The sequence below is a fragment of the Oryzias latipes genome, chromosome 22 (genome assembly GCF_002234675.1).
Source record: "Oryzias latipes chromosome 22, ASM223467v1".
Lineage (NCBI taxonomy): Eukaryota > Metazoa > Chordata > Actinopteri > Beloniformes > Adrianichthyidae > Oryzias > Oryzias latipes.
This window is the reverse complement of record NC_019880.2, coordinates 22,076,464-22,098,350: the sequence shown is the minus strand read 5'-3', so window position 1 is coordinate 22,098,350 and position 21,887 is coordinate 22,076,464. Positions and strand designations below refer to the sequence as shown.

At 46.1% G+C, this 21,887-nt stretch overlaps 3 protein-coding genes across 3 annotated transcripts in view; 2 read left to right on the top strand and 1 right to left on the bottom strand.

The window, feature by feature from the left end:
• Positions 1–410: 410 nt before the first annotated feature.
• On the bottom strand, positions 411–5,605 carry LOC101171122. Its single transcript, XM_023951978.1, has 9 exons — positions 5,490–5,605; positions 5,082–5,226; positions 3,386–4,999; positions 3,130–3,269; positions 2,853–3,057; positions 2,355–2,441; positions 2,096–2,252; positions 1,975–2,003; positions 411–1,875 (listed from the first exon to the last, which is right to left on the bottom strand). Exons 1-7 carry the CDS (start codon positions 5,523–5,525, stop codon positions 2,149–2,151), a joined length of 2,331 nt encoding a protein of 776 aa, XP_023807746.1. The 5' UTR covers positions 5,526–5,605; the 3' UTR covers positions 411–1,875; positions 1,975–2,003; positions 2,096–2,148.
• Positions 5,606–5,632: 27 nt separating this feature from the next.
• On the top strand, positions 5,633–16,606 carry rpia (ribose 5-phosphate isomerase A). The gene is made up of 9 exons (XM_004082736.4): positions 5,633–5,846; positions 6,601–6,661; positions 6,830–6,885; positions 9,147–9,206; positions 9,279–9,343; positions 9,410–9,478; positions 9,595–9,736; positions 15,274–15,373; positions 15,449–16,606. Exons 1-9 carry the CDS (start codon positions 5,682–5,684, stop codon positions 15,544–15,546), a joined length of 816 nt encoding a protein of 271 aa, XP_004082784.1. The 5' UTR covers positions 5,633–5,681; the 3' UTR covers positions 15,547–16,606.
• A 1,558-nt stretch (positions 16,607–18,164) lies between these two features.
• Positions 18,165–21,887, top strand: part of eif2ak3 (eukaryotic translation initiation factor 2 alpha kinase 3) — a 29,658-nt gene continuing 25,935 nt past the window's right edge. Inside the window, 1 exon segment of the mRNA NM_001278892.1 lies at positions 18,165–18,466. Within this exon segment, the coding sequence (NP_001265821.1) occupies positions 18,165–18,466 (302 nt within the window).

Below are 21,887 nucleotides of genomic sequence, written 5' to 3'. Positions count from 1 at the left end.
CAACTCCCAACGTTAAAGTGCCTAGGATAGCACAAGGGTTAAGTGTGGGCTCACGGTGGAGCAATGATTACTCACAGGGCTCACCTCCCGGCATGAAGGCGCTGGTTCAAATCCCAGCGGTTCTTTCCGTGATTGTGTGGGTTTTCTCGAGGCACCTCCCACAGTCCAATAACATGCTTCACGGGTTCAGGTCAAGTGCCCCCTTGGTGTACATGTAGGAGTGATTGTGTGCCCTGCTACAGGCTGGCGACCTGTCCAGGGTGTGCGCCACCTTCACTCAACAGCAGCCAGGACAGGCTCCAGCAACCCCCTATAGTGTTTAGAAAATGGATGGATTCTACAGCCCAATGAAGAGGAGTCCTGGATTGTTTTGGTACCATTGGTGCGATCCAAATTAGCGACACGCGTCATTGAAGTGGTCAAAGGTCATTTTATTCCTTGGTTGTCATTTTTCTCATTAGCTATGTCCAAATTCCTTCACAACTCACTCCTTTTAAAATCCAGTTAGTCCTGCACTTTCAGTAGTTCTGGAATAGGGAGGGAATTTGGACAAAGCTTCGGTGAACCTTTTGATGTGGACAAACAATGGAATGCTACATCTGCATATCACAGAATAACATTCAACATTTCCTACCATTACAGCTGTCACCAACAGCCCACAGCATAACCACCATCATACAATCATTCTTGTAAAATTAAAGGAAATTTTCCCCTAAACCCAAAGGTATACGTTTGTTTTGGTATAGTATAAAAAAGTAATGGACACTTGTTTAATCACTTACATTTGAAGATTTTATTACGTACATTTTAAGTGTTTTTTTTTTCCTTTCTCAATTGAAACATTTGGTTAAAAAAAGGAGGTGAGAAAATGTCTTTGGGAGATGAGTCCTATACTAGGAAAGGGGTCTGACCTTTAACCCTAAGAGGCATTTTGTCCAGTTTTTTACTGAGATCTGACATGTTAAAATCTAAACATAAAGGAAAAACTTAACAGCAAACCCAACCTACAAACTCCTCATTAGTTCAAACTAAGAACATTTTCCTTTAAAGACAGAGAACCACAATGGAGTCTGGGGTTGCAGACCCCTGCTATGGGAGACTCCTCATTACTTTCAAGTGTAGCTACATTTGCTCAAACCATATTTGTGGGATGAGCAGCAGAGTGGAGTTTGTATCTTCTCTCCCATAACCAAATGGTGAGCATCTCTGCTGCTTTAGACTCTGTCGAGCTTCAATGTCCCACAGTCCAACAAAGATCCCAAAGTATTAAAACTGATTCAATGACCGCCCTAGGCAGAAGTGATCATTTCAGCATAAAATGTTCTAGCTTTGGCGACAGCTTCTTATAGATGTAGAGTTTATCCCTAAGAGGATTGTGGGATATTGGGGAGTCTGTCCTTCAATATCCTCTCTGCTTTCCTGCAGTCTCGTCTGAAGGCACGTATCCCCGTTCCGGAGAACAGCAACTCCTCACGCTGGCCGTTAACACGATTCTTGGAACGCCTGTTCCGTCGTTGCTGTTGATGGATCACGTCATTTCAGGCCGGATGCTGAGAGGATCCAGCGAGTGGGCGACTTGCTTCGTCAGCTGGCATCTTGGAACTTCTCGGCCACGGCGTGTTTACAACGACCTGGGCCTCTGAGACCTGCTGGATGATCTGTGGTGTTGAATCCAAGAAAAGGTCCAAGGACTCCTGGCTGCTGCCTGCGGTTAGCACGCAATACCAGTCCCCGTGCACAGTCATACACCGCAACATTAGGGAAGGGCTTCCACGACAGCAATACGTCGACAAAATCCCGTGGACTCTCCGCTCTAAGGTTGAACTTTATTTTGAAACACAACTCCACATGGACAAGTGACTACAGCTCAGCCATCTGTAAGACAACAGACCACAAAACTAATGTCTATATCAGTGTCTTCAGTAGATCAAAAAAACATTCCATGAAAAATATTATGTGGACATTTTTACTCACCTTTTACAACACGCCCTCACTTCCTGCACCTGAAGAGACAAGAGCAATTATTGTTAAGAATCTGGTCAATTCATCCTAATCATTTTGGGTCAGCAGGTGGATGTTTCATAGATTAATTCACCGTTAAGTTCAAAAGTTCCTCTTTCTCTTCTTTTGGCCCCATTTTATTTTTTCTTATTTATTGTTCAAGACTGAATTTGACTGTCCGGTGTGTGGGCCGGTCCATGCTGACCAGTGATGATGGCTTGGGGGCCCAACGAAAGGGTTCTTCCTACCAACTGTGGGATTGAGTGGGATGAGTATTAGCAGTCATTGATCCACTTTTAGCCCCAAAAGTGCAGAAAACATGACACTTTGTGGTGTGTTTAAACATGGCTTACCTGGGTTAAAACCACGACTTAGCATCTCTCTGGCCACAGCATTCCAGAAGTCATACTCATCTGGGGTTTGGATTTGGATTTCACTCACTGTTAAAGCAACAGTTAGTAGTTTACATCTAAATTCTAACTATGAGACTCACCGAAAAACATTGACCAAAAAAAAAATTAAGGGTGTCAAATTAGTGAGGGTTAATGGCCAACAAAGTGTGCATTATCACTTTTTAACGCACGTCGTTTGCGTCAGACGGTTGCTTCCGCGAGGTGTGCTAAAAAGTGATAGCGCACACTTCAAAGGTCATTAACCCGCTTATACCATGGTCACTTATAAAATAAATAAATATTAACCAGTTTTAAGTCATTACTTCTTGTTTTTTTTCCCCCGAATCGGATTGCTTTTCAAAGCGGACTATAAGCGGACTATTTGTTACGTGGTGCGGCGCCTTGTCATGGTAACGTGACAACGTGCCGCACCACCACTCAACAGCTCATTTAACTCACCTGGAACACCCAAGACACCTTTTTTGTGAAGATCCATTACAACGACAGCTGGACTGTACCCACATGATACGCACGCGAACGTGTAGTCGTGTTTAGTGAGGGCCTCGAAGTGAAGATATGCCTGAAGTATCCTCTCTGTGTTGGGAAAGGACAGCCTGTCTGTGGTCTGGATGACGTCTATGACTTCACTGACGGCCGTGTGCGTCTGAACAGGAGAAATGTCACAATTAGATATCAGAACAGTTTGATTAAAGCCTGCAAACGTTCCAAATCTCACCTGTAAAGCATTTCTTATCACGAGGCACAGGTGCAGAGACAAGATGAGATGGTCGTCAAAATTGTGGACGCCGTCCTCCCACTCCTGGTATCGATATATCATGCCACACTTGAGGCATGACTTCCTGTATGTTGATATGCCTAAAAACAACAATAAACCATTGTTGTTGGTTATATGTCATTCCAAATTGATTACATAATCATTTGTGTGACTCAAGAAACACACCCAAGATGGTGATGGTTGGACCTGTACTAACCTTCAACCACACCTGTGCTGGTCAGGATCCTGGCTTCGGAGGTTATTATTTGTTGCCCACCAAGTGGGTACTCACACTCCACACATGTCGTTTCTGCTGGGATTAGGCATTTCGGAAAGCTGTCCTGTGTTCTCCCATTTTTGGACTGCTCAATGAGAGCCTTGGGGAGTTCTCCTGGAAGCTTTTTGTACTTCAAAAGGTAGTTCAGCATTTTGAGAGTGGACTCGTCATATGGAGGGCAACTGAATGTGCGGGGGCTTGAATCTTCTCCGGCGTCCTGGGGCGGGTCAGGTGACTCAGCTTCCGTAACCGACGCTTTCTGAAACAACTCCCCATTTGTGACAAAGAGGTGCCACTTCGCAATGGCTTTATGGTTGCAGGACTGTGTTACTATTGAGCACGAACAATGCCAGCTGTTCTGTTTTCTGTCATACGCAACTATCAATCGGCCCACACGACTATCACATGTGATTTCTGGCTCATAGACAGAGATATGGATTTTGGATGGTGGGCCGCCCACAGTCAGCTGCACAGAAAGGGGCACCTCCTCCGCATCTGCCTTCCTTTTACATTGCAACAGACTGGCCTTCTGCTCTTCCCCAAACCATTTCTGCTCTACCATCGTCTCCAATGCCTCCTCAGATAGAGTGACATGCTGGTTGTCGGCTCGTGGGCAGTACAGTAGAGATCTGACGTGGTGGCATTCGTAGGGCGGCATCCCACTTGTGTGGGCAAAGTCCCCGTTGAGCCGGCACTGGTCCACCTCACACACAGTGACGGGACTCGCCCCCCAGAATTTCTTCACAACATGCACAGGCTTTGCTGAACCACAGAAGGATTCCTGAACAGCAAACACGCCATTTTTTTCATCCACACACTGGCTGGATAGAAATCTTTCCATGGAAACTGTCTCAAAATACTGCTTGTGCTTCCTCTTGCAGTGTGTTTTGAAGTTTTTTTTTTTTAAATTCAAACCGCAGAGATGACAAAGAATTGTCTGCGTCCGACACATTTCCTTTGGGTTTTTTTGCTGCTGGGGGCGCTCTGAGGGATGTGGTGGGGCCGGGGTTTGCTGCCATAGAAGCTGTGCTGGTTGCTGCAATGGGGGCTGAGGTGGGGACAGTGGGGACTGCGATGGGGGCTCTGGGAGCTGCGATGGGGCCAGCGGGGACTGCGATGGGGCCAGCGGGGACTGCGAGGAGGGGTCTGGGAGCTGTGATAGGGACAGTGGGATCTGCGGTGGGGCCAGCGGGAGCTGTGATGGGGCCAGTGGGGGCTGCGATGAGGGCTCTGGGAGTTGTGGTGGGGCCAGTGGGGGCTGCGATGAGGGCTCTGGGAGTTGTGGTGGGGCCAGTGGGGGCTGCGATGAAGGCTCTGGGAGCTGTGGTGGGGCCAGTGGGGGCTGCGATGAGGGCTCTGGGAGTTGTGGTGGGGCCAGTGGGAGCTGCGGTGGGGGCTCTGGTTTGACCTCTAGCAGCCATGGAGGATTTCCTACGTGGTGCGCTCCCAAATGTTTGAAAAACTGTGACCTGTTGACCAATGTTGCCGGACAATGGCAACAGTGAAAGTGTGACGCAGTCCGGCAACCTAAACCACACTTGATGACTGTGAATCCTAAAAGAGGAATGATGGGAAGAACATACTTCATGACTTGTGACTTGTGACTGACAGTTTCCATTCAGAACCCAGACTGTACCTTTGTGTTTGACGGACGAATGGTTTTCCATGTGGTGTCTCACAGCATGCTCTGCGCCCTTGTAGCGGCAGAACGGACAGTGGGAAGAACCGTTTAGGGTTTTCGGCGTTGGTTTTTCATTGCCCAATAAGACTGTAACGTGTCTCTGTAAAGAGAGGAAAAATACAGGTGGAAAAAACCGGAAAGTTTCACCTACATTGATTGGAAGACACAAAAAAGTTGAACATCATCATGATGATTACGAAAGTCCCGAGGAGTAGAGCCGCAATTCTAACTTGTAGTTCCGTGTGAAACCTGAACTACGTGGATATTACGACAGAAAAAAGCAAAAATACAAATAACAGCCTCATCCGTGAGGCGAAAATGTGTCTTATTGTCATGAATGCCCGTTTGTTTGTTGATGCGTACCTCCATCTTGCAGTTCCGTGTTGTGTCGCTGCACATGGACAATCTGACTGCAGCGAAGAAGAAGAAATGGAATCACGTTCTGTGGGCGGAGCCCAACGCGTTTAGCCCCGCCCACGTCGAGGCACACTGCCCACTGCAGCGAGGGGTAGTCGTCTTGGGGAGGCTCTCTTGCGCTTGCGGGAGGGGGGTGTCATGAGGCTACCAGGGTTCGTACCACTCCTCTGCGCTCCACCCTCGCGGAAGCTCCTCGCGCTCTCCAGTCACCGGCACGTGCGCTGCTCCCGCGAGTCTGATGCTGGCATGGCAGAGGAGGCGAAGAAGCTGGCCGCCTACGCCGCCGTGGACAACCACGTCCAGGTACCCTAGTCGCTGTCCTCTGAGCGAACGCGTCCGTTCGAGTCCTGCAGCAGGAGAGTTTGAGACGACGTCACGGCCGTTCAGCTAGTAGTTCCGGCGCGCGGCAAAGTTAGCAAGTACAACATTATCTAAATACTTTAAAGCGACTTAGCGCGGCTTTGCGCGGGCTTGTCCCGCTTTGAACCGCACTATGGTGCTGCAGCTAGGAAACATTTAGGGTGAAAAGGAAAACAGGGGCATGAGCGGTGTAGAAGTTAGTCTAGGCTGGAATTAACGGTGTTGTTAGCCATAAGTGTGGGGGGTCAGAGGTCAGCTCCTCCGACCGGGAACGGGAGCCCCCGTGGGCCAGAAAAGCGACCCTCAGGTGAAAGGTGAACCTAAACACCTATTTTAATTTCAATAAAAACAGTATCAATGTTATTTTTGTTTTGCTTGGACTTTCATGTTAATTATAGATTTTTATATATAGATAAAATGTGTTTTTATGAAAAATTTCACTCTCTGCAGCTTCTTGAAGCGTCTTTTCCAGCCAACATTGCTCCTAAATGTTGCCTTGATGTGTGTCTGAAAGACATTATTACAGTTGTAAATCACTAGCTTTTCTGTTTTTAAAATGTTCATGTGACTTTACCATTTATTGAAACATGAATATCATACTGAAACCTGATGAATGGGATTTAAATTAAAAATCAAACTGGATTGTGATCTTGTGAGCTGAATGGATTCAGACACCACGCCTCCTTGTTTTCTGTAGAACAACCAGGTGGTTGGAGTGGGCAGTGGATCAACCATTGTGTACGCCGTGGACCGACTGGGTGAGCGCCGTTGAACTGTTCATGTCTGTGTCCAGTGGGAGGAGCCTGCTTGCAGCCGCTGGTGATGGTTCCATTCCAGCAGCTGTGACTGCAGTCAAAGAGCAGAACTGACCACTTGGCGTTCATGGGTCCAGTGTTTATGTGGCCTCCGTTTTGTCTCTGTTGCAGCGGAGAGAGTGATGCAGGAAAAACTCAACATTGTGTGTGTTCCCACCTCCTTCCAGGTGAGTGGATGTGCTGTTGTGATCCGCTTTCATCGCTTTTCTTTTTGCTGCGAGTTTATTTTCTCAAGTTCCTCCACTCGGACCATTTGTGTTTGTGAAATCAGGAAACTGGCGCGTTGCACTACGACAGTTAGCACATTCTTTGCATGTGTTGCTACAGACCTCTCAGATCTTTGCTAAATGCAACATTTCAGTGCAAAGTCCTGCTTTGCTTTCTGCTCGATTTTTTTTGGGGGGGAAACTGCAAAACAGAATCAATGTCCACACGAACTCATGGTTTCTCACCCTTCAACGCTGACCTCAGCTGATCATCATCTGCAGATGCTGCACCCTTTGTGGGTTTGGGCAAAGAATTCACTAAAGATAGCTTCTCCTGTAGAAGTGTTTGAATCTGGCTCTTCAAACCTGCTGCTCCTACTCTGACTCCTTTTAATTACCCAGTGACACTTCAGTTTAAGTTTACTTACCTGGTTACTGAAGAAACAAATGTAAAACACTGCAACCTGATGCGTGTCTCACATTAAAGCGCAGCCAGAAATGCAACAAAACAAAACAGTTTGAACCAAACAAATTACAAATTTAATTACAAACTCTGAACATCAAATGTAAAATATAAATAAAAAGAACAAAAAATAGTTTCTTGTTTCTTCATAACTCCACCCCAAAAAAAGATCTATTTCTTCTTATTTAACTTCTACTTCTGTGTTTTCTGGTTGTTTATTTAAATGACTTTTCTACACACAGATTAGACCTGGGCCATGTGGCCAAAAAAATAAAATCTTTTTTTCACTCCATAACACTTTTTTTTTTCTCCGTCCTTTTAATTTCTTTAACAAAAATTACAAATGATGGGATATATTCAACAAAAACTACTTAATTTTAACATCACCTTTAAAAAGTAGGCTCCAGCACAAAGTTCAGCTAAACACAAAAGCTGTAGAAATGTCTGCAGATCCATTTTTGGGAGCTGCAGACAGCTGGAGCGTCTGATGAAGAGAAACGCTTCTCTCTGAACAGAGTTTGTTTCAGGTGTTCAAACAAATGTGTCGTCCTCCCACTTTTGTCAGCTACAACCTTCAAACCAATTTTGCTGTGTGTGGACAAATTGTTACACTACACAGAAAAACTATCGGTGTCAATTAAAAACAAGGAGGAGTGCAGACAGAGAGGACGTCACAACATGGAAACAACTGTTCAAAGTGATTTCTAATCTGTCAGAAAATAAAATGACCTTAAAGAAATCTATAAATAGGATGAACACATCTTTAAAAATAAAACATGGACAGATTCACTAAAGGGCAGCAGATTGAAAGAAAATGTATCTTTTTCCTAATTCTGCGGCTCTGTAATGTTAGATGTTGCTAATAAAGTTTCATTCACGTCTGTTATTGTGTTTAGAAAATACAGTTCATCCTCCCCGTCTTAAAGTCCGCTCTGTGTAAATATTGTGTCACTTTAAACCAGTTTGTGGTCCCAGTCTGGCGACACTCGGAACAGCTCGTTAGCATAGCATGATCGTAGCATGTTAGCATCAGGGTTTAACATCAGCGCCGTCTTCAAACCGACCCTTTTTTTTAAGCTTTGATGCTGCAGTGAGTCCAGCAGCTTTATTCTGCAGGTCTGTCTGGATCCTGCTGAAAGCTGACGCGTGTTCCACTGCCCCATCAGCCGAAACCAAGCGCTACAGAGACGCAAACAGAAGTTACAGGGGGTGGGGGGGTGCTCTACGCGTTACATGCGCTTATAAATATTACACAACAAGCTTCTTTTTTTCTTCTGCCTCTTGGAAGAAGCTCCTCCCTGCTGGCTGCAGGCTTCATCTCTGCTCGTTGAAGTTAGCATACATGTTTTTTCTGCAGACTAAGTGAGCTGTCATGCTTGCAGAACATACGTGTAACGCTCAATATTTCATACACAAGTGTAAATATGCCAATAGCAAAACCTGTTTTTTATGTTTTCCAGAAAAAAATGATTCTGTATGTAAATGGTATTCAATCCTGCACTAACAAAAAGCTGTTAGAACAGTTGAAACATGGTCTCTTTTCAGATTCCTTTGCCTTTATTGTAATTCTTTGCTTAATAGGTTTTATATAGCTGTTATTGTGTCTTTTTGGCATTTGCCTTTTGCACATAGCGTGGAGTATCAATGTTTGGTATTTTGTATGTGCAATATTTGTTAATAAAGTTTAAAAAATAGCTGTAACGCTTTATTGGTTACAATGCGGCCTACCCCGTCCAACGCTGTTGTCTTCCTCCTGCAGGCCCGGCAGCTGATTCTGCAGCACGGCCTGGCGCTGTCGGATCTGGACCGACACCCAGAGGTTGGTGGGGAAAGCCCTCTGCTTTAGTGAAGGAAGCCTTAGTCTGATCTGCGCTCTGCTTTTGCTGTGCAGCTGGACGTGGCGATCGACGGGGCGGATGAGGTGGACGCAGACCTGACGCTGATCAAAGGTGGAGGGTGAGTTCAGTGCAGAGCACATCCCTGGATTCAAACATCAACTCACTGGCCGTCTCTGTGCTACAGCGGTTGTCTGACGCAAGAGAAGATCGTCGCCGGCTGTGCAAAAAGTTTTGTTGTGATTGCTGATTACAGGTGAGCATCATTTTCATGCAGAAGTATTGAGAAGAGAGCAGAAGTATTTCTAACAGAGTTTGGTTCTGCTGAAAGGTGGGAAGATGTCCAGATTTGAAATCCCTGCTTTTTTCCAGGAAAGACTCTGAGGCTCTGGGCCAGCAGTGGAGGAAAGGAATTCCCATCGAGGTGATCCCCATGGCGTGGGTTCCCATCTCCAGGGTAATCGCCAGGCGCTTCGGAGGGGAAGTCAACCTGAGGATGGCTGTCAGTAAAGCTGTGAGTGGTTGATGCTGACATCTGCACCTGTTGGCTCTTCTCGTGCTCTTCACGTATCACAGCAGCTTTCCAGGAGCTGTTCAGCTGCACCTGTAGGTGCTTTCCTGCCGCGTGTTTCATTTTCAAACTCGTTTTTATGTTTAGGTACAGAAACCTCGATGAAGCTGTCTTGGTGACACTGAGGCTGTCTGTATTCCCGCCCTTACCCCAGCTCTATGCGGAGCCCTGAATTTGATTGATTGATTTGATTTATTGATATCAAGCATTTCAGTCAAAGCAACAAAGAATTTACACATATTTATCAAACTCATTACAGAAATGATGAAATGCATAGATTAAAAAGACAGAAAACAAAACAAAAGAGTCACTTAAATCACATTTGTTTAATTAAATATAGCGATCATTAACTAAAGTATAAGTAGAGCTTAAGTTATTGCTTGAAAAGGAGCAGGAAGAAGCAATCTTATCTAATCCCACCCCTAATTTTAAAAGCAATTCAGACGCCACGCTCACTGCTTTTTCTTTTTCTTTTTGAACAGTTATATGATGTCATCAATTTCACAAACTTAGAATCTAATTGATATCAGCGTTTTGCGACAATTATTTATGAGTCCGCTGTCTTCTGAAAATAAAAACGTTGATGTTTAAAAAGAAACATTGAAATACATTTTTTGGGCGAAAATTGTTCTGACGCAATGCATTGTGGTCTATATTCGCCAATCTAGTGAGCATTGATGCACACTGGTTTTTCACAGAGACTTCTGGGAAATTTCTAGAGCACTGCATTTTGTAATTGTATATCCGGACAGCTCTAGAAAATGGCAAAAGCACTAGATAGTGAGTAGGGGAGGAAATGAAACACAGCGTGAGACAGGAAGCAGGAAATGAGCATCGTGGTATTGAGGATTTGTTTACAGACGGACACTGGTCCACCCTAAATCTGCATTCATATCAAACGGGATTCACGTGTCTGGGCGTCTAGTTTCAATGTGGTTCAGAGGCTCTGCGATGAAATGCAACAGGCCGTTTTAAGACATACATCCTATATGGTAAGACAAACACTGCGGTAGATACCATACGGTGAGACACACATCGATACATACCGTATGGTGAGACACTCACTGCGGTACATATCGTATGGTGAGACACTCACTGCGGTACATATCGTATGGTGAGACACTCACTGCGGTACATATCGTATGGTGAGACACTCACTGCGGTACATATCGTATGGTGAGACACCGACTGCGGTACATATCGTATGGTGAGACACTCACTGCGGTACATATCGTATGGTGAGACACTCACTGCGGTACTATCGTATGGTGAGACACCGACTGCGGTACATATCGTATGGTGAGACATTCACTGCGGTACATATCGTATGGTGAGACACTCACTGCGGTACATATCGTATGGTGAGACACCGACTGCGGTACATATCGTATGGTGAGACACTCACTGCGGTACATATCGTATGGTGAGACACTCACTGCGGTACATATCGTATGGTGAGACACTCACTGCGGTACATATCGTATGGTGAGACACTCACTGCGGTACATATCGTATGGTGAGACACTCACTGCGGTACATATCGTATGGTGAGACACTCACTGCGGTACATATCGTATGGTGAGACACTCACTGCGGTACATATCGTATGGTGAGACACTCACTGCGGTACATATCGTATGGTGAGACACTCACTGTGGTACATATCGTATGGTGAGACACTCACTGCGGTTCATATCGTATGGTGAGACACTCACTGCGGTACATATCGTATGGTGAGACACTCACTGCGGTACTATCGTATGGTGAGACACCGACTGCGGTACATATCGTATGGTGAGACACTCACTGCGGTACATATCGTATGGTGAGACACTCACTGCGGTACATATCGTATGGTGAGACACCGACTGCGGTACATATCGTATGGTGAGACACTCACTGCGGTACATATCGTATGGTGAGACACTCACTGCGGTACATATCGTATGGTGAGACACTCACTGCGGTACATATCGTATGGTGAGACACTCACTGCGGTACATATCGTATGGTGAGACACTCACTGCGGTACATATCGTATGGTGAGACACCGACTGCGGTACATACCGTATGGTGAGACACACATCGATACATACCATATGGTGAGACACTCACTGCGGTACATATCGTATGGTGAGACACCGACTGCGGTACATATCGTATGGTGAGACACTCACTGCGGTACATATCGTATGGTGAGACACTCACTGCGGTACTATCGTATGGTGAGACACCGACTGCGGTACATATCGTATGGTGAGACACTCACTGCGGTACATATCGTATGGTGAGACACCGACTGCGGTACATACCGTATGGTGAGACACACATCGATACATACCGTATGGTGAGACACTCACTGCGGTACATATCGTATGGTGAGACACTCACTGCGGTACATATCGTATGGTGAGACACCGACTGCGGTACATACCGTATGGTGAGACACACATCGATACATACCGTATGGTGAGACACTCACTGCGGTACATACCGTATGGTGAGACACTCACTGCGGTACATATCGTATGGTGAGACACACACAACGATACACACCGTATGGTGAGACACACACAACGATACACACCGTTTGGTGAGACACTCACTGCGCTACACACCGTTTGGTGAGACACTCACCACGGTACATATCGTATGGTGAGACACTCACTGCGGTACATATCGTATGGTGAGAGACTCACTGCGGTTTCATACCGTATGGTGAGACAGTCACTGTGGTACATACCGTATGGTGAGACACTCACTGTGGTACATACCGTATGGTGGGACACTCACTGCGGTACATATCGTATAGTGAGACACTCACTGCGGTACATATCGTATGGTGAGACACTCACTGCGGTACATATCGTATGGTGAGACACTCACTGCGGTACATATCGTATGGTGAGACACTCACTGCGGTACATATCGTATGGTGAGACACTCACTGCGGTACATATCGTATGGTGAGACACTCACTGCGGTACATATCGTATGGTGAGACACTCACTGCGGTACATATCGTATGGTGAGACACTCACTGCGGTACATATCGTATGGTGAGACACTCACTGCGGTACATATCGTATGGTGAGACACTCACTGCGGTACATATCGTATGGTGAGACACTCACTGCGGTACATATCGTATGGTGAGACACTCACTGTGGTACATATCGTATGGTGAGACAATCACTGCGGTTCATATCGTATGGTGAGACACTCACTGCGGTACATATCGTATGGTGAGACACTCACTGCGGTACTATCGTATGGTGAGACACCGACTGCGGTACATATCGTATGGTGAGACACTCACTGCGGTACATATCGTATGGTGAGACACTCACTGCGGTACATATCGTATGGTGAGACACTCACTGCGGTACATATCGTATGGTGAGACACCGACTGCGGTACATATCGTATGGTGAGACACTCACTGCGGTACATATCGTATGGTGAGACACTCACTGCGGTACATATCGTATGGTGAGACACTCACTGCGGTACATATCGTATGGTGAGACACTCACTGCGGTACATATCGTATGGTGAGACACTCACTGCGGTACATATCGTATGGTGAGACACACATCGATACATACCATATGGTGAGACACTCACTGCGGTACATACCGTATGGTGAGACACTCACTGCGGTACATATCGTATGGTGAGACACACACAACGATACACACCGTATGGTGAGACACACACAACGATACACACCGTTTGGTGAGACACTCACTGCGCTACACACCGTTTGGTGAGACACTCACTGCGCTACACACCGTTTGGTGAGACACTCACTGTGGTACATATCGTATGGTGAGACACTCACTGCGGTACATATCGTATGGTGAGACACTCACTGTGGTACATATCGTATGGTGAGACAATCACTGCGGTTCATATCGTATGGTGAGACACTCACTGCGGTACATATCGTATGGTGAGACAATCACTGCGGTACATATCGTATGGTGAGACACTCACTGCGGTACATATCGTATGGTGAGACACTCACTGCGGTACATATCGTATGGTGAGACACTCACTGCGGTACATATCGTATGGTGAGACACTCACTGCGGTACATATCGTATGGTGAGACACTCACTGCGGTACATATCGTATGGTGAGACACTCACTGCGGTACATATCGTATGGTGAGACACTCACTGCGGTACATATCGTATGGTGAGACACTCACTGCGGTACATATCGTATGGTGAGACACTCACTGCGGTACATATCGTATGGTGAGACACTCACTGCGGTACATATCGTATGGTGAGACACTCACTGTGGTACATATCGTATGGTGAGACACTCACTGCGGTTCATATCGTATGGTGAGACACTCACTGTGGTACATATCGTATGGTGAGACACTCACTGTGGTACATATCGTATGGTGAGACACTCACTGTGGTACATATCGTATGGTGAGACACTCACTGTGGTACATATCGTATGGTGAGACAATCACTGCGGTACATATCGTAGGGTGAGACACTCACTGCGGTTCATATCGTATGGTGAGACACTCACTGTGGTACATATCGTATGGTGAGACACTCACTGTGGTACATATCGTATGGTGAGACACTCACTGCGGTACATATCGTATGGTGAGACACTCACTGTGGTACATATCGTATGGTGAGACAATCACTGCGGTACATATCGTAGGGTGAGACACTCACTGCGGTTCATATCGTATGGTGAGACACTCACTGTGGTACATATCGTATGGTGAGACACTCACTGTGGTACATATCGTATGGTGAGACACTCACTGCGGTACATATCGTATGGTGAGACACTCACTGCGGTACATATCGTATGGTGAGACACTCACTGCGGTACATATCGTATGGTGAGACACTCACTGTGGTACATATCGTATGGTGAGACACTCACTGCGGTTCATATCGTATGGTGAGACACTCACTGTGGTACATATCGTATGGTGAGACACTCACTGTGGTACATATCGTATGGTGAGACACTCACTGTGGTACATATCGTATGGTGAGACACTCACTGTGGTACATATCGTATGGTGAGACAATCACTGCGGTACATATCGTAGGGTGAGACACTCACTGCGGTTCATATCGTATGGTGAGACACTCACTGTGGTACATATCGTATGGTGAGACACTCACTGTGGTACATATCGTATGGTGAGACACTCACTGTGGTACATATCGTATGGTGAGACAATCACTGCGGTACATATCGTAGGGTGAGACACTCACTGCGGTTCATATCGTATGGTGAGACACTCACTGTGGTACATATCGTATGGTGAGACACTCACTGTGGTACATATCGTATGGTGAGACACTCACTGTGGTACATATCGTATGGTGAGACACTCACTGTGGTACATATCGTATGGTGAGACAATCACTGTGGTACATATCATATCTTGCCAATACCCACTCCTATCTGTTTTCGGCTCTCAGGGTCCAGTCGTCACCGACAACAGCAACTTCCTTCTGGACTGGAAGTTTAAGGAGGCCCATAACTGGAAGAAGGTCAACACTGAAATCAAGATGATTCCTGGTGAGGAGCAGCGGTTGTGGGACATCCCTGCAGTGTGATTGGCTGTTGGACTGACGCTGAAGCTCCTCTGTGCAGGTGTGGTGGAGACGGGGCTATTCGTCAACATGGCTGAGAGGGCATACTTCGGCATGGAAGACGGAAGCGTGAAGGTCCGGGACGCCCCCGGGAACTGATCCTTCGATGCCACATCTCCTCCTCTGCACATCCCTCAGCTTGTTACCCCCTCCAGTGCCAGAAGAAACAGATCTGAGAGGTCTCTCTTCCTCTAAAGCTTGATGTTGTCTGTAGGTGTGTCTTTGTACCTCTTCTAGCTTGTGATGCTTCTGTGTCTCAACGAGTCCGGGATTCTCATTGTAAATAATGAATGAAGGACTGCAGGACTGTGAGGTATCCAGCTGAGGAATGATGCGGAAGAGCCTTTGGGGTGTCTTTACATGCTGCTGTCTCCGTTTCTTCTGCTGCACTGACGAAAGTACAACACAAGACTTCTGCAGAACTCACAAATTCATTCTGGACTGAAAGCTCCATAAGGAGTCCTGATCATAAAGCAGAGGTGTTGTCCTTCTCTCTGCAACCACATGTTGATCCACTTTGAGGTCATTCCTGAAAGTCTTTTCCCATGAGCAGGTGTTGATTCTGTGTCACATGACTGTCTGAACAGATTTCAGCAGCTTTTCCTTCCGTTTTTTTTTTTAATTTAGCATGCAGAGTTCAAACAAACCAACAAAGGCGGGGGGTTTTGGGTAAACGGACCTCCTGCCGTCTTTAGTGCCTGAGACTCACTGGCATGACCCTTTGTCTTCTCCTAAACTGTATTGTGCCATTTGGTTTGTCTTCAGAAGGTGAGAGTGATGTGGATCTGTCACTGGGAACGGTTTTCATGTCAAAAACGGCTTAAAGAGGTTAACGGAAAGAGAAAAGCTCCTTCAGAATGAGTCGGTTTGAGTTTCCCTTTTCTCTGGGACATTTCCAGTCCAGGCAGCAGTGTTCTGTTAGAAACCGTCTGTGCCGTGATGCTCTTCTGCAGAACACACTGAGCCTTCAGACTGGGAAGTTCTCTAAAGCCATGGATGACCCTGAGCAGAATGTTGCCTTTGTGACTTGAACATGATGGTAGGTTTTCATGGGGGCCTTCACCAGCATGTCCTTTATTTTCTGTACCAGCTGACTGTGAACATGATTTTCTGTAAAGGTACTCGTGACTTTTTCAGTAAAACGATGGACCAAAACATACCTGGGTGTCTTATTCCCTTTCCAAAGTTTCGACAAAACAGTTTGTTCATTTGCCCCAAATATGAGGTCTGAACACAAAGCCTTTTTATTTTTATTGATTCAGTATATAATAAAGAGCCTCAATAGTCCTAAAAAAAAAAAAAAAGAAATTTCTGCACACAGATGAAGAACCTGTACACGCAGCAAGGATAAGTTCTATTAGAAAAACTAATAATTGTAAGAAGGTATTGGTTTTGTCTCCAAACATCAAAGCACATGAAAACTGGTAAATAGTGGCTGGAATTCTAAAAGATTTCTAGTATTTCAGAAAATAAAATTAAAATTTTCTTTAAAAAATGTTGTGAACAAAACACGTGTGAAGAAGTAGACATTTTGTGCACAAATTGTTTCCTGCACAAAGTGATCTACCATGAGAAAGTCATTTCAAAATGACTCACTAAGAAAATCCAGTTGGCTGTTTGCCAATTTATCAAGATTATGAAAGATTAAATTTTTTCTTTGCATCTTTTTTTTATTTTTGGTTAATTTGAGCAGAAGCTTTGAACGTTTGTCTTATTTTTTTTTTTCGTCCTTTCTTCACCTTTTGAGTGCAACCTTTTAATCTACAATGAAATGTAGGCATTGGGGCTGAATATCGACTTTGAAATCCTGGCGCTGTACCTCTTTTATACCACAAGGGGGCGATATCGATATTGACGTAACTCGCTGCAGTAACATTTAACTCGTGTTGCAGAGGTGGCGCAAAGTATGTTTTCCACTTTAACTTTTTTATTTCATTTTTTACCTTTTTTTATATATGATCATCGGATCGTTGTTCTTGCGCAACGGAAAACTTAAAAAAATAAAAAGAGGACTAACTCGTGACCAGGAACTACACCGTTGCTTTACAGTGCAGCCACGTTGCTACTTACTCGTCGGCACCACAACAACAGAGCATAAGTGACACTCAACACACCAATCGAGTTCCTCCACTTTTTCAGCCGGAGCTCATGTCAACCAATAGGATCACTGCTATTCTCCTCGTGATCTTCTATTGGACAGGTGACCCGTCCTCCGACCAATCACAGGTCCTGAACAGTGAATCCCATCGGGGGGGGGCATTTTGCGTCACCAATTCCAGTGCGCATGCGTCAGTGTGATTAGCCAATAGAGTCGACTGTTTGGGAGGGCGAGTCCACCGAAAGCCCGCCTTTTTAATGGACGCAGAGCTGAACCAATCACGTTTTGCTTAGTAAGCGCGCGTGAAGGAGTGACGCAGACGGGCGCGAATGGAAGGAGATTCGGGGCATTTTCAGGAAATCGTTGCGTTTGTCGCCCAATCCCAGAGTGGAAACAGGGCGGGATTATCCGTTACCAAGGCAAATCTCAATCTAGCATAAGTGGAATAACATGGTGTCCCAAAGGCTGTTTATGTTTACTTAGCGGACGCTCTCAACCTTTTTCCTTAAGACACCGACACGTATTTTTTTTATATAAACCTGTCACCTTTTTGTACTTTTTATGTCATACGGCCAGTGGCATGTGAATATCATCCTTCACTAATGTGCCAGTTTTACCAATGGAAAGGGGGCTTCGCTTTGGAAACGCGGGCATTCTCCTGCTGCTCCCGCTGTTGCTGAAGCTGCTGACGGGGCTCGGGAGCGCGCAGAGCCCGGGCTCCATGACCGGGAGGGACCCGCCGTCCGCGACCCGGGGCTCGGGGCACGTTGGCGGCATGGCCGGTGTCATGGAGCGCCGCCTGGACTACGCGGGAGCCCCGGTCACCGGAGCAGACGTCACCGTGGAGGACGACGAAGCCGGGTCGGCGGGGGACGCGGACGAGCCGGACAGAGAGAGCAAACGGAATGTCGGGAGCGCGAGGTAACCGAAATAGCGCGACACTTGTTTAGCTAGGAGGACATTGTTGGCGTAACACCCGAAAGCTGGAAACGCCAAGAACTTCTGGCTCTGCTTCAGTAACTTCAGACGGTCTGCTCCGTGGCTGACAGGCATTTAAGTTTTGCTTCCTTATTCTTGATACTTGTGTCAAAGTTATTTCTATCGATAAATGGATCGTTCCTGCCTTTATTGCGTCGTAGTTGTTGTGATGTCACCGGATTTTTCAGCGCTGTCCGATAATGGACGCAGTCGGTTTTCCCAAAGTTTCCAGTCGTCATTAGTGGGCAGGTGACAGACGGTTTGCCCTTATATCTGATAGCTTTGTGTGTTGCACTCATGCTGTGGTGGAGTGGACGTGTCTGTCAGGGGACACCAAGCAGGGAGGAACTTGTGTGGAAACAAACAGCTGCTCTCACATTAGTCCCACGGAGGGGTGTGTGTGTTTCCAGCCTGACGTGACCTGTCAGGGCTGTTCTTTGGGTTTGTTTGTTTGTTTGTTTGTTTGTTTGTTTGTTTGTTTTAGGTGATGTTCAGCTCAATTCGAAACCCGAACGCTCTTCCTTCATGGACAAGTCTTCTTCAAGGAAGACTCCTTTAAATGCAGCATAGACCCTTAATTCATTTATTGTTTGTTTTTCTCTCAGAAAACATAAATAAACTAGATGGAGCTGCATTTCCAGAAGAAAAAGCAGGATTGAATGCCGTATTGCTGAAAAAAATGATCAAAGTTGAACATTGATAAAGTGAAAACAGCACAATAATAAAAAAAAGATGTTTGTTAAAAATGTCAGGGCCGGGTATCGAACCAGCGAGCTTCTGCACAAAGGATTCCCTGTTTATTTCAATGGAGGGAGAAATCCTGGAATATCTTGAGAAGTTCAAGGATTTGAAGGACCAAAAGTCCTAGCTGGAAAAAGCTGAACATTTGAATAGTTGAATGGTTGAAACAGCTGAAACATTGAAGAAGGAGTTGAGCGGAAAAAAATGGAGGAAGATACAATAATAAAGAAAGAGTAACAGTAAGGCTCTTTGCTGCATTTAAAGAGGTCTTCCGTCATGGACCGGCGCGTGGAGCGTGTGCCCGACGCCCCCTGTCAGCATCTTCTTGACTTCCCTTCATTGACTTCACTGCAGTTTGTTGGGACGTTTAGAGGAAAGATGCCCTTCAGAAAAATCCGCTGATCCATGAGGCCTGGTTCACCGGCGTCTCCATCACTTCAGTTCCAAACCGCTTTAGAACTTCCTGTTTGTCCTTCTCCATGCAGAGAAACGGACTGACAGTCGGAGGAGTTTTGAATTCTGTTGATGTGGTCGTTCGGATAATCAGAGAAAATCGGCTTTTCCAGTGTCTTCCTGCAGCTCGAGCGCTGCGATGGAATCGGCCAGAGATCCAAAAGTTCTGCTGATGTTTGTGACCAGATGTGCGGTTTCTGCTCAAAGTTTACAGCAGAAAGTGAGAAGCATCTCTGGACGTTTTTTAGCTTTCATGTGGAGCCGTGTTCTTCCTTTCCAGCCCCTCTGACTGTAACATGATCCCACTATTCCATATCTGTGAATGAGATGTCCAACAGTAAATTATTCTCTGTGTAGAAATCTACATATTCCACTTTTATTCTTTATTTAAAGGAAGTTGGAGTAAAATTCAAAAGCTGACACCCTTGTCAAGTGAATCCCTTTGAAGACTCTACTTATGGGCGCTTTCTAACCCTGAGGCGAACGTTAGAGCTGCTGGATAACCTCTGGGGTGATGCATATTCATTCTGGACATTTGCAGAGCTGTACAAGCTGGGCGCCGACGAAGGAGGTCAGACACTCCCAGCCTGAGTACGGAGGACCGGTGTGGATTTTTTAAATGTTTTTTTTTTTTTCACGTGGCGGCTGCTGTCAGTGAATTCTGCTCCTCTGCAGTCCAGAAACCCCGTGGCAGGACGGTCTGGTGAGACGGGAGCTGCTTTACCCCCTGGGTGCTGCTCCTGGTGGTGGTCACGCCCTGCTGCTGCTCCCAAACACACGCTGGCTTTTCCACTTCTGAACATTTTACAGGATCTTCTATCATCTATTTGCTCATTCTTGAATTTTCCGTGTCAAATACAGACGATCTGAATTATTGATTCCATAAGTGAAGTATTGGAAAGGTCACACTGAACTTTTTTTTTTTTTTTGGGTCAAAGCACACAGATTCATCTCTCCTCACCATGAGCACATTTCTGCTTTTCTCTTTGTCTGTGGCTTTTAAGCTCTTTTTTTTTCTGGCCCTGCTTCTTCACCTCATGTTCTCACTCCCATGCAGGGCTTTTTAATGTCGCCCCCTGGGTAAACAGCGCCACATGCGGCGAGCTCCGTCTGCACCTGTCTGCCGGCGGGGCTGTGGCTGTTCTCTGGAAAGACTATCCGTTAAAAAAGAATCTTCTTTTTCTTCTCGTGTTTAACGTCCCGGTTGAGTTTAACAGTAGATGATGGTTAAGATGTGATGTTTTCTAGGGAAAGAAGTTTTTTTTTTTCATGTCGGCCTTCCCTGAACTCGCCTGAAGCTGCTTCCTGCTATGCTGGGATGCTCTCCACGCTTCAGTCTGCAGCCTTTCTCCCATCAGCGGAGACCCTTGTGTCCTCCACCCTGCGTTCCTCCAAACTCCATCTTCAAAGATCTCACTGAGAAGCCTCCTGCTGCTAACTTTTCTGTCATTTGCACCCCCCCACCCTGTAATCTATAAATACTGTAGATGTTCGCTTTGATCCGTCCCTCACATTGTGACGGGCGCCGCCGTTGTGTCGCCTGACAGGCGCTCTGCGGTCCGTGCATTAAACATGCCGCTCCGGAGCTTCACTCCTTGCAGTAAATCTATAGGGGTTGGCGACGGTGGCAGGTTTGACGCCCCCCTTACGGCTCATTAACACCTCAGAGATCACTTGCAGGTTGAGGACAGTAGCTTAGTTTAAACCTACTTTTTCCCCCACCGCACCAGAGCCCCGTAGACGCCGCCGCCGCTCCTGTGGGCCGCCTCGCTTTTCCAGGACGCCTTCCCCAGCTTACTGCTTAGCAACAGCCAACCCACCAGGCTGGGTGACTTTCCCCCCCAACCGCCTCTGAAAGATGGGTCAGTGCCAGAACCCACGTTGGCCACGTGGATGTGGTTACATTGAGGTAGAGGATGAAGGTTTTTTTCTTCTTCTCCCCTGTAACCAGGGAGATGTTGTGTGTTTTAATAATAGACTCTGTTCTATAATAAAGATCCATGGATAGTTTGAGTTTGGCCTTTAAATAATATCTTTATTTTCCTGTTTTATCCCCATTTGTTTTCCTATCTGAGGCTGTTTTACTGTTGATCTTAAAAAAAATAATCACTTTTTAAGATCAACAGCAGCTGATTGGCAGATCTGCCAATCAGCTGCTGTTGAGCTTAAA

What these genes read in the sequence shown, in the direction of transcription:
- LOC101171122 (XM_023951978.1), bottom strand. Translation starts at nt 5,525, where the DNA reads ATGTGCAGCGACACAACACGGAACTGCAAGATGGAG. An exon ending in TTCGTCCGTCAAACACAAAG is followed by an intron (nt 5,000 to 5,081) that starts GTACAGTCTGGG and finishes TTCCTCTTTTAG; the next exon opens with GATTCACAGTCATCAAGTGT. An exon ending in AAGTCGTGGTTTTAACCCAG is followed by an intron (nt 2,253 to 2,354) that starts GTAAGCCATGTT and finishes TCAATCCCACAG; the next exon opens with TTGGTAGGAAGAACCCTTTC.
- rpia (XM_004082736.4), top strand. Translation starts at nt 5,682, where the DNA reads ATGAGGCTACCAGGGTTCGTACCACTCCTCTGCGCTCCACCCTCGCGG. An exon ending in CCGTGGACAACCACGTCCAG is followed by an intron (nt 5,847 to 6,600) that starts GTACCCTAGTCG and finishes TGTTTTCTGTAG; the next exon opens with AACAACCAGGTGGTTGGAGT. An exon ending in GTTGTGATTGCTGATTACAG is followed by an intron (nt 9,479 to 9,594) that starts GTGAGCATCATT and finishes GCTTTTTTCCAG; the next exon opens with GAAAGACTCTGAGGCTCTGG.